Source organism: Cynocephalus volans, chromosome 17 (genome assembly GCF_027409185.1).
Source record: "Cynocephalus volans isolate mCynVol1 chromosome 17, mCynVol1.pri, whole genome shotgun sequence".
NCBI classification, from domain to species: Eukaryota; Metazoa; Chordata; class Mammalia; order Dermoptera; family Cynocephalidae; genus Cynocephalus; species Cynocephalus volans.
Window position 1 is genome coordinate 13,805,640 of NC_084476.1, and position 13,299 is coordinate 13,818,938.

The 13,299-nt window shown below is 38.0% G+C and overlaps 1 protein-coding gene across 2 annotated transcripts in view; it reads left to right on the top strand.

Annotated features, from left to right (window-relative positions):
* Positions 1-13,299, top strand: part of STRBP (spermatid perinuclear RNA binding protein) — a 147,955-nt gene that overhangs the window by 120,101 nt on the left and 14,555 nt on the right. Inside the window, exons 14-18 of one of the 2 annotated variants that reach the window (XM_063081790.1) lie at positions 2,310-2,444; positions 2,648-2,788; positions 5,502-5,625; positions 9,958-10,002; positions 12,585-12,778. In XM_063081790.1, coding sequence (XP_062937860.1) covers positions 2,310-2,444; positions 2,648-2,788; positions 5,502-5,625; positions 9,958-10,002; positions 12,585-12,661 — 522 coding nt within the window. In that variant the 3' untranslated portion in view covers positions 12,662-12,778. Of the gene's footprint in view, positions 1-2,309; positions 2,445-2,647; positions 2,789-5,501; positions 5,626-9,957; positions 10,003-12,584; positions 12,779-13,299 lie in introns of those variants that run through there. The other variant, XM_063081791.1, reaches the window with a different exon arrangement.

Sequence of the window (13,299 nt, forward strand, 5' to 3'; positions counted from 1 at the left end):
CCAAAGCCTGAAGATGCTCCCAGGGTAGAAGGGCAAAAAAACATATTTGTAACAAATGATAATGTAATGTGATAAGCACCGTGATTGCAAAATGAATATAATAATGTGAAATCTGAAAGGAGGAAGTGGTTGTCAGACTTAGAAACTCTCTGACATAGTCATGTAAAATCAAAGGGAGTACAGTGTGAGCAAGGTTTTAGATGATGAGTTTTGTGATGTGTGGAAGAGGTGGAAAGAAGGCATTCTGGGCCAAAGGAAGAGGAAGTAGAACCTGGACTTGTGAAAGTAAATGTTTGAGAAGTGCCACATGGGCCAGTATGGAGCGGACTGATGCGGGCCGAAGCCGGAGAATGCCATGTTTGACTCTCATGTGATACTGTGGAGGACAGAAGACGCAGCATCTGGCTGTTGAGAAGTGCAGCCATTCAAAAGTAGTGGTCACAGGGCAAGATGTTGTTTTGCTGACAGTGTTATATACACCAAGAGAAGAAAGGACTGGTTAATTATGAGGTTCAGACCTTTAAGTACAAAGTGAATTAGGAAGGGAGAGAGCAGTGTGGGTTACACTAATAGCAGCCACATGAGTATATGGGGGTTTTGGTAATGACTATTTCTATGCGTTATTTCTGTATAATGTAGTAAAGCAGGGGGAGGATACTTATTCTTCATTTCTTTATTTAAGATAGTAGTAACTGATTAAAATTCAAATATTTTTACGTCCTGACTCATTTTGTAAAAGTGATTTCAGGTTTGAAAAGCAGAGAGTGATCACTACAGACCTAGTTTCAAAAATTTCTTATTACCTTTTAAAGATGGAGAGTGAAAATTTGCCATGTAATTTTTAAAATGTAGATTATAAAAAGTCACCAAAAAGGGATGATTATTGCAAAAGACCCAGGAATGTTTATTAACCTTGTCTTTAAAAACTGTCCATTGTTTTACTTCGGTAGCATCAACCACTTATCAAGTCAGCACACGGTACTTTATGAAGAGAACCTTAATGTCCATTAGGTTTATATACATAATAATACTTTTGAACATTCATTTTGGTCAACCTTTCTTGAACAATTACCATGGTGGAATTATAGACATGATCTCAGACCTCAAAAAGTGCTCAATCTTTTTGGTCTTTCTTTTCTCAAAATTATAGATTTTGTAGGGTTTTTTTGTTTGTTTGTTTTTGGTGCTAACCTCTCTCTTTATTTGAGCCTTCACACTCTTGCATGAATTACTTCTCTTCCCTGCTTCTATTCTTATCCGTCCTCAAGTCAGTTCTTTCCACCATTGCTGGAGTGATTTTTCTATAACACAAGTCTAGTCTAGTCATTTCCAGGTTTAACTCTTTCAGCAGCTCCCCATTGTCCATGCTAAAGTCAAAGCCCATTTGCTCGGCATACAAAGTCCTGTGTGATTTGGCCCCATCAAGCGTGTTTTTAATCACTGGCTTTCTTTCCTCATTGCCTTATACAGCCAAACTGAAGTCCTTGCCATTCCCCAAACAAAGTTCTTTTACTCTCTTGGGCATTTGTATTGCTGTTTCTTCTGTCCCGAATGCCCTTTGCCCTTGATTCCCTCTGATGATTGTCTGGTACGTACCCTTTTAAGGTCAGGCTCACATGTCACTTCCAGGAAAACCATCTTGACTGCCCTAGAAAGTGTTTCTATAGCATACAGCTGTTCTGTAACATACATTGTTTTGCAGTGGTTATATCTGTCCCTCCCACTATCCTCTAGCTCCTTGAGGGCAGAGAATGACTGCTTTTACTGTTATTTTTAAATTTCAGCATCCCTAGTCTGTAGCCTACTGTTTTTACCTTAGGTGCCCTTAAGTCTGTTTAGAGAGAATGAAAGATATATGGGAACATTTCCCTCCCACATCCCAAATTGAGTTATTTTTTTCCTAATCCTAAAGATGAAAAACAGTGAACCCTCAAGCATCATGTGAATCCCAATTGTTTTCTCCTCTTTGTTAGTCAGTTAGAGTATTATTCTTAGATCATGAGCACCATAGATCAGACTGTGGAGTGCCCTGTTCTGGTGAGGCTTCATTGGGCTTGAATACTGGTCTCTTGGGACAGCCCTGCTTTGAAGGCAGGCTGGCCAGATGACTGCAATGTTGATTGCTTGTAGAGTTTCCACACCTTTAATGATATTTTGCCATTCATGTACAGAGGTTACTCATCCCAGCCCCTAGATGTTTTAAAGTAAAATTTTTGAGCCTCTTTTTTAAAAACATAATTGTATTAATAAGAAATCTAATATTCTAAAATATTACTTGTTTGAACCTTCAGATTCCCTTTTTCTTTTAGGTAAGAACTCAGGGCCCTATCCTCACAGCAAGTGGCAAAAATCCTGTAATGGAGCTCAATGAAAAAAGAAGAGGTCTCAAGTATGAACTCATCTCAGAGACTGGTGGAAGCCATGACAAGCGCTTTGTAATGGAGGTATGTACCTAGATACAAGACAGCCTTATCTTTCCTCTCAAAGACATAGGATATCCTGAACTTGTATGTAAAAAAGTGTTAGACTGAGTCAGTTCTTGTGGCACTATTTGACTTTTGGTGTTCTCTGTTTTTTGATACATTTAAATTAAAACCACATAGAGGAATTGCATGGAGTAATTGCATAGTGTTGTTCTTGATTTTAGGTAGAGGTAGATGGACAGAAATTCAGAGGTGCAGGTCCAAATAAGAAAGTGGCAAAGGCAAGTGCAGCTTTAGCTGCCCTGGAGAAGCTGTTTTCCGGTCCCAATGCGGCAAATAATAAGAAAAAGAAGATTATCCCTCAGGTATGAGTTAAGCATTAAGTCTTTGCAATACCTCTGAAAAATATTAAAGTTATTAAATTTGTTTTCCTGTCCATGTGCCACTACAGCTTTTTCTAAAGTTTCTTTTTCTTAAATTTGGCAACCTTTTCTTTGGATTAGGTCACGGATAATATAAATCTGGTTCCCTATTCTGTGGTATTTCTGGGCAAATCACGTATTAAAAAAAGAATTATTTGGAGGGTTGAGGTCATTCTTCTTTTTTGGGGGTGGCTGGCCAGTATGGGGATCTGAACCCATGACCTTTGTGTTATAAGTCTGCATTCTAACTGAGCTAACTGGCCAGCTCAAGGTCCTTCTTGATGAGGTAAAGTGTTGGGGTGATTTGGACTAGAGGTGTAAGCATTTGTTTAGTTTAGGGAAGCTGCCAAGAGTAGTTGGAGATTACTTTCATCTGAATCTGCAGATGCCCTTCTATTTCCTTTCCAGTTTTGTCCTTTTGCATTGTTAATTTGGGTTTTCCTTTGTGGGGAGCACAGAACTTGACACTGTGTTGCTTCTCTTCATTACTGACATTGGGAATGTCAGTGCTTCTGAGGGCCCAGAATCTTAGCACGGTATTTAGAAAAGATAGCCTCCTAATTATAGGTTTTTGGATGAGATTATTCCATCCATTTATTTATGCATTTAAAGAATATTTTCTAGGCATACCGTGTGCATGATTGTGTGGGAAAAAGAGATAGATAAACATTCATATAACATGTTCTCTGCCTCATGGAATACTGTTGTAATAATAATGTCTGAATATTTTATGTGATAACAAATACATTAAAAAGGCTGAGACTAATAGGAGGAAGCTTAGATTATTTAAGATTCTATCGTATACATTATATTTAGATTCTTGTACATATGCTAAGTCCAGTGTAGGAGGGAAGAATTGATCTCATTTTACAGATGAGGAAATTAAGATCCTTGTCTTCAGTAACATACGTAATTGATGATAGAGGTTCCCTTTAAAACCAGGTTCTTCTTCCAGAGGCAATGGGTGTCCTCCTATTGCATATTGTATCAATCTAGAAATTTGTTTTGTATTCGTATAAAATTTTTTGTATTTACTATAATAAACACTGGTTAAATTCTATGATTCAAAATATAAACAGGGAAAACTAACTTTCACTTAGATGAAATAAAAATAAATCCTTTAAATTACAGTGGTACACATGTAGGGAATATGTAGATTTTTTTCCCCCTAAAATCTTCTAGTAAATATAGTACAGAATGTGTTCTAAATTAGTAGAAAGATAATTGTTGCCTCTTTCTTTTACTGTTATTTTTCCCCCATGGGTACATCTTGTATTTGACCAGTTAATTTTAGTGTTTAAAAAGTCTGTGTGTAGATATTTTTTAAGTAGTTAAGTTTGTTTCTACGGAACATGAGTGTGATTTGTGTGGAATCACTGTTGCAGCCATATTGTTGCTCCCTAGCTACTTTTGACTAAGCTGTGTGTTTTAAAATAGAAAAAGATGTCTACATAAAATTCACTCATTTTTAGAACTTTTTTGTACTAGAAACTATAAAATTCATGTGTTCAATGTGCTTGACAGCCAAGAAAGTCTATTTTCGTTGTGTGGGTTGATTTATTTCAGAAGGCAAAAAGAAAAATGGCTGTCCCTGTGCACGATACATTTCACCTTGAAACTCTCTCCTGCCTAGTCATACTGGAAGTGGAGGCTGTCCGGGGACAATAAAGGATGGTGGCTTTTCAGTGTGAGATAAATGTGTGTCGGCTTGGGCTCTCCCTACTCCTGGACTCTGCTGACTTCATCATAGAGTGTGCTTTGAGGCTCTGCACCACTTCTCTTGAACGTTGCTTATTTATAGTAGGGAATCTTGTGTCTAGCTTGAGTTTTTGTTGCATTTCTATATTAAAAATAACTATAATATTTAATTTACAATTAGATACCTTTTGCTTTTCTTAAAATTTCTGTTTGGGAAATTAGTGTTTTCATGGTCCTGTGTTCTGTTATTCCTTGACATACCTGTTCTACTTTCAGAGTGTTTTTATATCTGTTCTCTCAGTTGCTCTGAGAGAAGTCCCGTGGCATTTAAGAGCAAGAAGGGGCTTTAGAGGTGGTTTTTACTTATTTAATGATCGATACATACATACGTATATATGTGTGCACATGTACATACAGTAGAAGACACAGTCTGAAAGAAGTCACACGATTTTCCTCAGGTTACTCTCACTTAAGAGCAGGAACTGGCATCCTCGTCTTTGGTCTTCTTATCTTATTCCTTTCTTTTTAACTACACTCAGGTTCACAGCTAATTCTAGGTCGTTTGTTGTTGGGGTATTTTCTGCCTCTAGGTAAAGAATTCATTGGGTTTCTAACCTAGGAGTCAAATGTCTGTAATTACTTTATAGTCAGCCTAAAATGACTTCAGATATAATTTGACTACTGAAATTTGTGTGTAGAAAATGGAATGCTTTCTGGGTTATACTCTTGAGTGAAAAGTTATTTGCATATTTTTATGTGCCCAGCATACTCTTCAGAACAACTCTGTAAGGTAGGTCTCATTTTCATTTTACAAATGATAAATTGAAGGTTCAAGATCACAGAAAACTCATTGTCTCACCTACAGGCTCACAGTGTCTCATAGTGGTTATGCATTAAAGAGATGATAGGATGGTAGTTCTTATTTCTGTCAGTAATGAAAATGTGTTATTTTTAACAGGCAAAGGGTGTTGTGAATACAGCTGTGTCTGCAGCAGTACAAGCTGTTCGGGGCAGAGGAAGAGGAACTTTAACAAGGGGAGCTTTTGTTGGGGCTACAGCTGCTCCTGGCTATATAACTCCAGGTATAGTACAACCTGCAAGAGATTGGCACCCTTTTCTGGGCTAAAATTCGAAGAACAGAGTCTCCTTAATTTTTCAAAGTTATACAGGGTCTCTACACAGGTATAAGATGATTGTACACAGAAAGTCAAAAGAAGAGGATCTACAGAATGCCTGGGTTTTCTCCTGGAATCTGCTGAGTGACTAGAGGCTTCCCGGAGGGAGATGACAGATTAACAATATTACATTTGGTTGAGGGAACATATTTTGACAATGAGGAGTCTAATAGGTGTTTCAGAGATTGAAGAGTTTGGATATCTGGGCAGAGTATATTCAGTGGGGACATAGAAGACAGATTGGGTATGACAGGAGAGAAAAATGGCTCCTAAGAGGATACTTAATTGGGGCAAAGGCTTGCAATATTAGTATTTGTTAAGCTTAGTGTTTGTGAATGATCAAAGTCAAAAAGGGAAAGAAAAGGGAACTTATTTATCCAGACCTTACTATATACTAGATATTTTCATATAAATGGTTTTACTTAATTGTTTTTAATCTTCACAGTGTTTCCTTAGGTACAAATTATTTTCCATGTGAGGAAACTGAGATTTAGAGAGATAAGGCAACTGGCCCAGGTTGAAACAACTACTAAACAGCAGAGCAAGGATTTGAATGTAGGTGGTTGCATTTCCAAAGTTCATATTCTTTCCATTTCACCACATGGCTTGAGGGAGATCGGAGAAGATGCCCTCTGTCTGCTTTCTGTTCTAATCCTTATGTTATTTTAGCAATAGATATACAGCTATCTCATTATAATCAAGTTCTTTGTGGTATGGGACTTGTAACTTGACAAGTAAACCACTTGTAGTTGTTGATCACGATGAAATTGTCATAAAGTTTGGGTCTTATCTAGTCATTATTTTTTAGGTAACATCCCTAAGGGTTCAGTTCACTTAGATTGTGTTTTCCTCTAAGAATTGGAATAGGCTATTTGGGAAGTTTTGAGTGATGTGGCTTTAGAATTATTCTTACAAAAGCTGATCCCAGTAGGTGCATCACTCAAAGATGTGTTTTATAAAGAGTGTGCCTGCTTTGGCACATACCAGACATGGATTTTGCTCTCTTGAAGCTTTATAGTCTCTAGAGGGTGAGACATATTTATCAAGCAATAACAATTATAAACCGAGAGGAGTATGATGAAGGAGAAGGACATAACGATATGGGGGCATGTAACAGAGGAACCTGACCTAGTCTAGTGGGACCCTGAAGGCTTCCCTGAAGAAGTGACATTTGAATTGAGCTTTAAAGAATGAGTAGGCATTCACTCATGGAAGACCTAGATTGAAGTGTTGCACCTAGAGGGAACAGCATGTGCAGACACTCTGAGGTGCTGGTGGTGGGGAACTTGGCTCGTCTGAAGAAGACCAAAATGTCTGATGTATGAAGAGCATTGGGTGCAGGGAGAGGTTGGGGAGTGATATGAATTAAAGCTGGATGGCTCAGTCCTAGTCCTGGAGGCTGTGATTCAGATTTTGTTCTTAGAATTCTAAGTGGGAAGTCATGAAGAGTTCTAAGGAGAAAAGTAACAAGACGAGAATTTATTTGTAAAGATTAGTCTTTCTATAGTGTGAAGAATAGATGCTAGGGACAGGAGTGGGCCTGACAAGACCAGTTAGAATGCTGTTTTAGACTAGTAACCCAGAGACAATGGAAGTACTGCTAGTGGATTCAGGCAAGTCAGTGAGAGGCAAGAAGTGAATAGATTGAAGAAATGTTGAGGAAGCAGGATTGATGGATTTAGTATATAGAATGAAAAAGAGTGTGCTTTCAAGGATATTGCCTAGGATTTCTAGCTAGAGGAACTGAGTGGGATGGTTATGCACTTTTATGATATAGAGAATAGGAAAAGATGAGTGTTGGTGGGAAAAGGAAAAGGTCATGAGTTTCTTATAGTTGATGCAGTTTGTGTGTCCAAAATCAAGACATTCTTTGGTGTGTTTCACTATTTCTACTGACATTTCATATTTCTAGTTTAATTCAGTGCATTATTGAAAGGGCAAAGCTTTCATTAAACAGTAATAGGCAAGTTATTGAGATGAACCTTTCTTGTCTTTTATGTATACCATTGGGTCTTAATCTGGTTATGTCTTGCTGCCATGGTCTTGGAACATTTACCTCCTGCTAGAGTGGTGAGCAGCTGTGGCCTGTGGTAGTGATCAGGAGAGGAGTCGTTTGTGTTTGCTGGTTGCCAAGCTCTTTTGCCCTAGCTGGCTTCTGTCTTATGTCATTGCATTGACCTCTCTGAAAGGTCTGTCTCCTGAAGCTTTTAAAAACAAAGTTCTTTGATGGCCTAGAGAAGATTCAGATTAGATCAGTTTAGATTATGAATAGGTTCTATGCCATTTACAGATTATATTCTGTGTAGCAGGAGCTGACGTCAGTATTTTTATATATATTAATTCCCTTGCCAATTCAATTACTGCACATGATGCCGAGGCTCAGAGAGGCATAGTAGGTGCAGTTCAAAAACACTTTGCTAGTGAAAGGTGAAGTCAGAATTAGAACCCCAATGCCCTGATTAGTGACGAGCTTAGTAGTTGTAGTTTCATCTCTATTTAAGGAGGTTTTGGTAAAATCCTTGAAATTGTAGCGGTAGTCAAACAGCTGCCATTTCCTGGAATAGATCTGATAAACAACCTTTTCTAAGTGTTAATTTCTCTTTTGGCCTCTGATACCATCTCCTATTTCTACTGCTTATTTCAGCTGCATTGTATCCTCTTAAAATATATAATTTAGTGAGCACTAAGACTGAATTGTACTACCCTTAGTTTTATACAACTTAAGTGTAGACTAAAAACTAAAACCTTTTCATCCCTCAGGAAATATTTTGACCCTAAAAGCAGTTACTTCTTCAGCATACATTTGAGTGCTTTGTCTCAAACAGGAGATCCAGAATTGGGCATTCAAAGATGACTGAGACCTAGCCTCTGCTGCAAGAAATGCTCAGGGTTCAATGGGGAAGGGACAGACACTTCATTAAACACAATGTGGTGAAAACTGTATGTAACATGGATGGGCAGAGGAGTGAACGGCCAACTTGGGAGACTTCACAGGGGAGGTGATATTTGATCCTGATCTCAAGGATGAGTTGTAGTTGGTTATCTAGAAAAGAAGGGGAAAAAATCATTCCAAGTAGCAGAAATGGTTATAGAAAAAAGGGGTCATAATATGAAAAAAGCTTGATTTGTTTTCAAAGCCATGTGAAGGGCCCATGTAGATTTTAAGCCCTTGTTCTATTTCAGAAACCATTTTTTTTCAAGAAATTTACCCAAGTGATTTTGTATCTGCATATTTTAAACTTGTTTTACCAAAAGATTAAAGATTGCAGCTTCTATTAACGTAGTATTTCTAACCCCTATGACAACACATAAGGGCCGGCTGATTAGCTTGGTTGCTTAGAGTGTGGTATTAATAACACCAGGGTCGAGGGTTTGGATCTCAGTACTGGCCAGCCATCAAAAAACAAAAAACAACAACAAAAAAAGAAAACAACACATAAAGTAGCTTGGGAGGTTTCGCATTTTACAGAGGAGAAAAGGGCAACTCAGAAATTGTTTGTCTGAGTAAGGAGATAGAATAAATTAGTGCCAGAATTAATTGGTTCCAAAACTTCTGTGTTCTTTGTATTAGTTTTCACTTAATATGAACCTTTTTCATAGGCATCAGATGGTAATGTCAAATTCACCAACATTTACTGGGACACCCTGTGCAGGGGCCAGGAACTCAGATATCAACAGGTTGTGGACCTTGCCCTTGGACTTAAAACCTGACCCATGTGCTCTCTTTAATGGCAATTGAGGCCTAGCCTGTTCTGTCACTGCTTTCTGAAAAGAGACTTGGAAGGTTCTATTTTCTAACTTTGAGAAATTGATAATTTGAATAGTTCTAAGTATTCTTTTGTTCAACGAATTACATGCAGTGTGTGGTTACTATATGCTATATATTCTGATAGTTTCAGATGATGCAAAGATGAATAAGATTTGGTCTCTGCCACTCTAGTGGGTACACAGACAGTGAGTCAATAATTACAGTATTGTGTGAGAAGAGCCATGAGAAGAAGATGTAGGATGTTCTGGTAGTTCAAGCAGAGCCTTATAGGCCATGGTGAGGAACTTCTGCTTCTAAGTGGGCAAAGAGAGATCAGCTAGAGTAGGACCACTGGCAGTGGTTCGCATTCATCCAGCATCTGGAAGAACTGCTCAGGGCCCAGGGTACTGGGCCATGTGGTGCTTGTGAATTGGGCCAGTGGCGATTGCCCTTGGTCCTAGACTGATCTGCTTTCTTCTTCTTTGCACTAGGCTATGGAACACCGTATGGTTACAGCACAGCTGCCCCTGCCTATGGTATGTACACCATCTTACTAATTTCTCCTCTTAGAGGCTCTGTCACAACAATCCAAAGCACACTTTGTATTTAGGGTTTCTGTAAATGAATCGGAGGATCTCAGACCTATTCTAGTGACCCAACTTAAATTCCCTTTGAAAATGCCACAACCTTGTGGTTCTTGGTTTGGTTGGAGTTGCTCTTCTCTCCGCTTTGCCTGACTGAAGGACTGCTTGTTCTAATTGCCTGTTTCTGACCATATTGGAATTAAGTATTTTAAGTATTCTTCTTACAGCCAACTTATACTCCATTCAAAGGCTACCGAAGGGCCATACCCAGTTCCTAGCCAGTTATATAGTTATATTTAAGTTTCTTGTTTGGAACTGTGTGAACTGTAGGTGGTTTGAGTCAAGAATAGGAAATGCTCACTTCAAATTTGTAGGCATTATTATTTTCCATAAATTTTGCTTTGGGAATAAAGTAAATGGGTGTCATTGGTCCTAGAGGAGGTGGTGGTGGGGGTTTTACCAGCAGTATTACCTAAGTGCTTCCTGCAGAAAGTATGTACTATATGCTAGAAAATCATAGGCCTGTCTCTTCTCCCCAACAAAATAAAAATAAAAGCAAATGCATAAATGAACCCCAGTGGCCCTTTGGATAACTTTTGAATGAGGTTTATGTGGCAATGGAGGCAATAGGTTTGGAGTCAGTGATATGCTCTTAGACATTTTTTTCTAACTCAGGTGCTACATGTTACAGAATCAGCCATCTGCAGGATGTTTGTCATTGAGAGAAGAGAGCAAGAGAGTGTGCACGTGTGTGTGAGAGCGTGCGTGTCAGCATGCCCCTGGGCTGGCAGGTGTGCTCACAGAAGGGAAAGGCCCTTCATGTATTGCTACTGTGGTGTTAGTTCTCTACACGAGCCCCAGACCTTTGCGTTTTTTCTCTTCATGCATCAGCTTTGCCATTTTCATTTGGATGAAAATTATGGGTCCTTAAGACACTGCTAAAGTGAAGCTTCATCTGATTTTATAATTGTAGAAATAAGTAGAAAATGGATAGTTTGACCACTTTGCCCATTAAGATAGACAATTTTATCCTGGAAAGATATGGAGAAGTTGCAAGGGTCAAACACTTGGAGCGAGTTTTTTTTTTTAAGGCAAAGTGCAGAGCCTGGAGTTACATTCTTTACCTGAATATTGTCTCTGGCACACTAAGGTGTGGTCAAGGCTTCCCCTCTCTGAGCTGGAGCAGTATGGGGTGATTAGGAATTGGGGACTAATCCAAGAATGTGCTTTCACTCAGATTTCCTTCTAAATGCAAACTCTCTAGCTGCTTTTGGTTTGGCCCCTTGCTTTTTACCTTTTGGCTAGCTTCTGGATATCTTGATCATATCATCCTTCCTGTAAATTTAGGTCTGGTCAATTTATGCAAACACATTTGGACTCATTGGACTCACTGTACTGTTGTGTGTGAGCGCCAAAGCATCTGCCTCCTAGGGCAGGTTTTTAAGTCTGTGTCTTTTAGACATGTAGTAAGTTTCAGATTGTTTAGTAAAGGTTTTCTAGAGCTTGCTTTTCCCTTTACAACACTTCTATATATAGACTCTAAGTCACATTCATGTTTTTCTCAGTCTTTTTAATTTTTCTCTCTTGTTCCTCCCTTTCCTCTTTTAACATTAACATTATACTTTCACCCTGTGGCCTCTTAGCCCCCACTTAAGGTGGCTCCTCTCTTCCATGTGCCATATAACTGACTTCCAAAGCTCATGAAATTTGATGCCCCCATTTTTCACATAAAAGATTTGGTTTTTAAATGTTACTGTGATGCAAACCTACTAAAACAATGCTTTATTTTGGCTGTAAGGTAAATATGTCTTTTGGCCTTTGTAAAGCTGTTGCATGTGGGGTAATTTCCCTCTGATCATCTGGTGCTCTTGAATACCTGCTGTTGCTGCTTTGTGATTTCTCCATAGGTTAAATATTAAAATAGAAATAGGAGCGGATTTCAAATCATGCTTGAGTATGCAGAAGTTTGTGAGGCCACAAGAACGTATTAATTACAAAATTAAGAAATTAATCTTTCCAGATTTGCCATGCCAATATTGGCAGTATTCATTCATTAAGAAGATAAACAAACACCTGGTTATGGCTCCAGTTGGAGCTGTCTTTCAGGGGAGCTGAGGCCTGCACTGAAGCTGTGCTTTGAATCTTGACAATCTCTGTTTCTTCCTGTAATATGTGATGTGCCAGATTGAGAACCAATATGGATTTCTAGAGTCACTTCAGAATATTAATCAATAGCATTGCTTTTAATCTTTAGAATTCATGGCAGCTCACTCAAATGAAATGCTTTCTGAATATCTTTCTTCCTATGATGTAGCCATCTTAATTTTGAGTGGAAAATATTATTTATCAAAATATTAGGAGCAATTTCAAAATAGGAAATCTGTGAGAGATTTGTGGGCCTCTTCCAAAATGGTACATATTGACTGGCTAATCTGGAAAAGGTTAGTGATAATTACTGTAAGATATTTTTTACCTGAAATTTTTATTGGAGTATTAAACTTATTTGTAGTCCTCTCCGTTTCTTTTCTCTGTAGGTTTACCCAAGAGAATGGTTCTGTTACCCGTTATGAAATTCCCAACATATCCTGTTCCCCACTACTCATTCTTTTAGCAAATGGCAGAAGCTAATTCCTATTGAACAGCAATCCAGTACAATACAGAATGTTAGAGAAAAAGCCTTTTTATCCTGCTTTCTTTGAACACATACTTGATCAAAATTATTTGTAAAAGAACATCTTTCCTACTTTTTGATTTTAACAAATGCAAATTTAGTTCTCTAAAACTTGAAAACAAAAAAAAAAACCAGTTCTGTGAAACGGTACCTCATTTCTGGAAAATAACTTATACCAGCCCTTCTGTTCTAGGGAAATAAATCTAGTAGTTCAAAGTTTAAGTTTTAAGAGAAGTATCAGATTATGTAAAATTAAATTTGTGAAGGATGTATAGAGTCTCAAACACTGATCACAAATAAACTGCTTTGTTGTAACACAGAGTACTGCCTGGTTCCTGATGCAGCCACTGATTCTTAGCTCATTGATATGTATTTGCCCCAGGGCACTTTAATTCGGGCTGTAGTTATTTTTTTTTTTTTTTAATACAATAGAGACTTTTCATTTAAACTTTAACTTTGTAAATATTGAAGTGTGTAATTAAAGCCAATAAAATATGGGTTTGAATATTGTTTTAGCTTATTATTTTTGATATGTTTTGGTATCAAATTACAAGGAATTGAAAACTAACAATAACTTA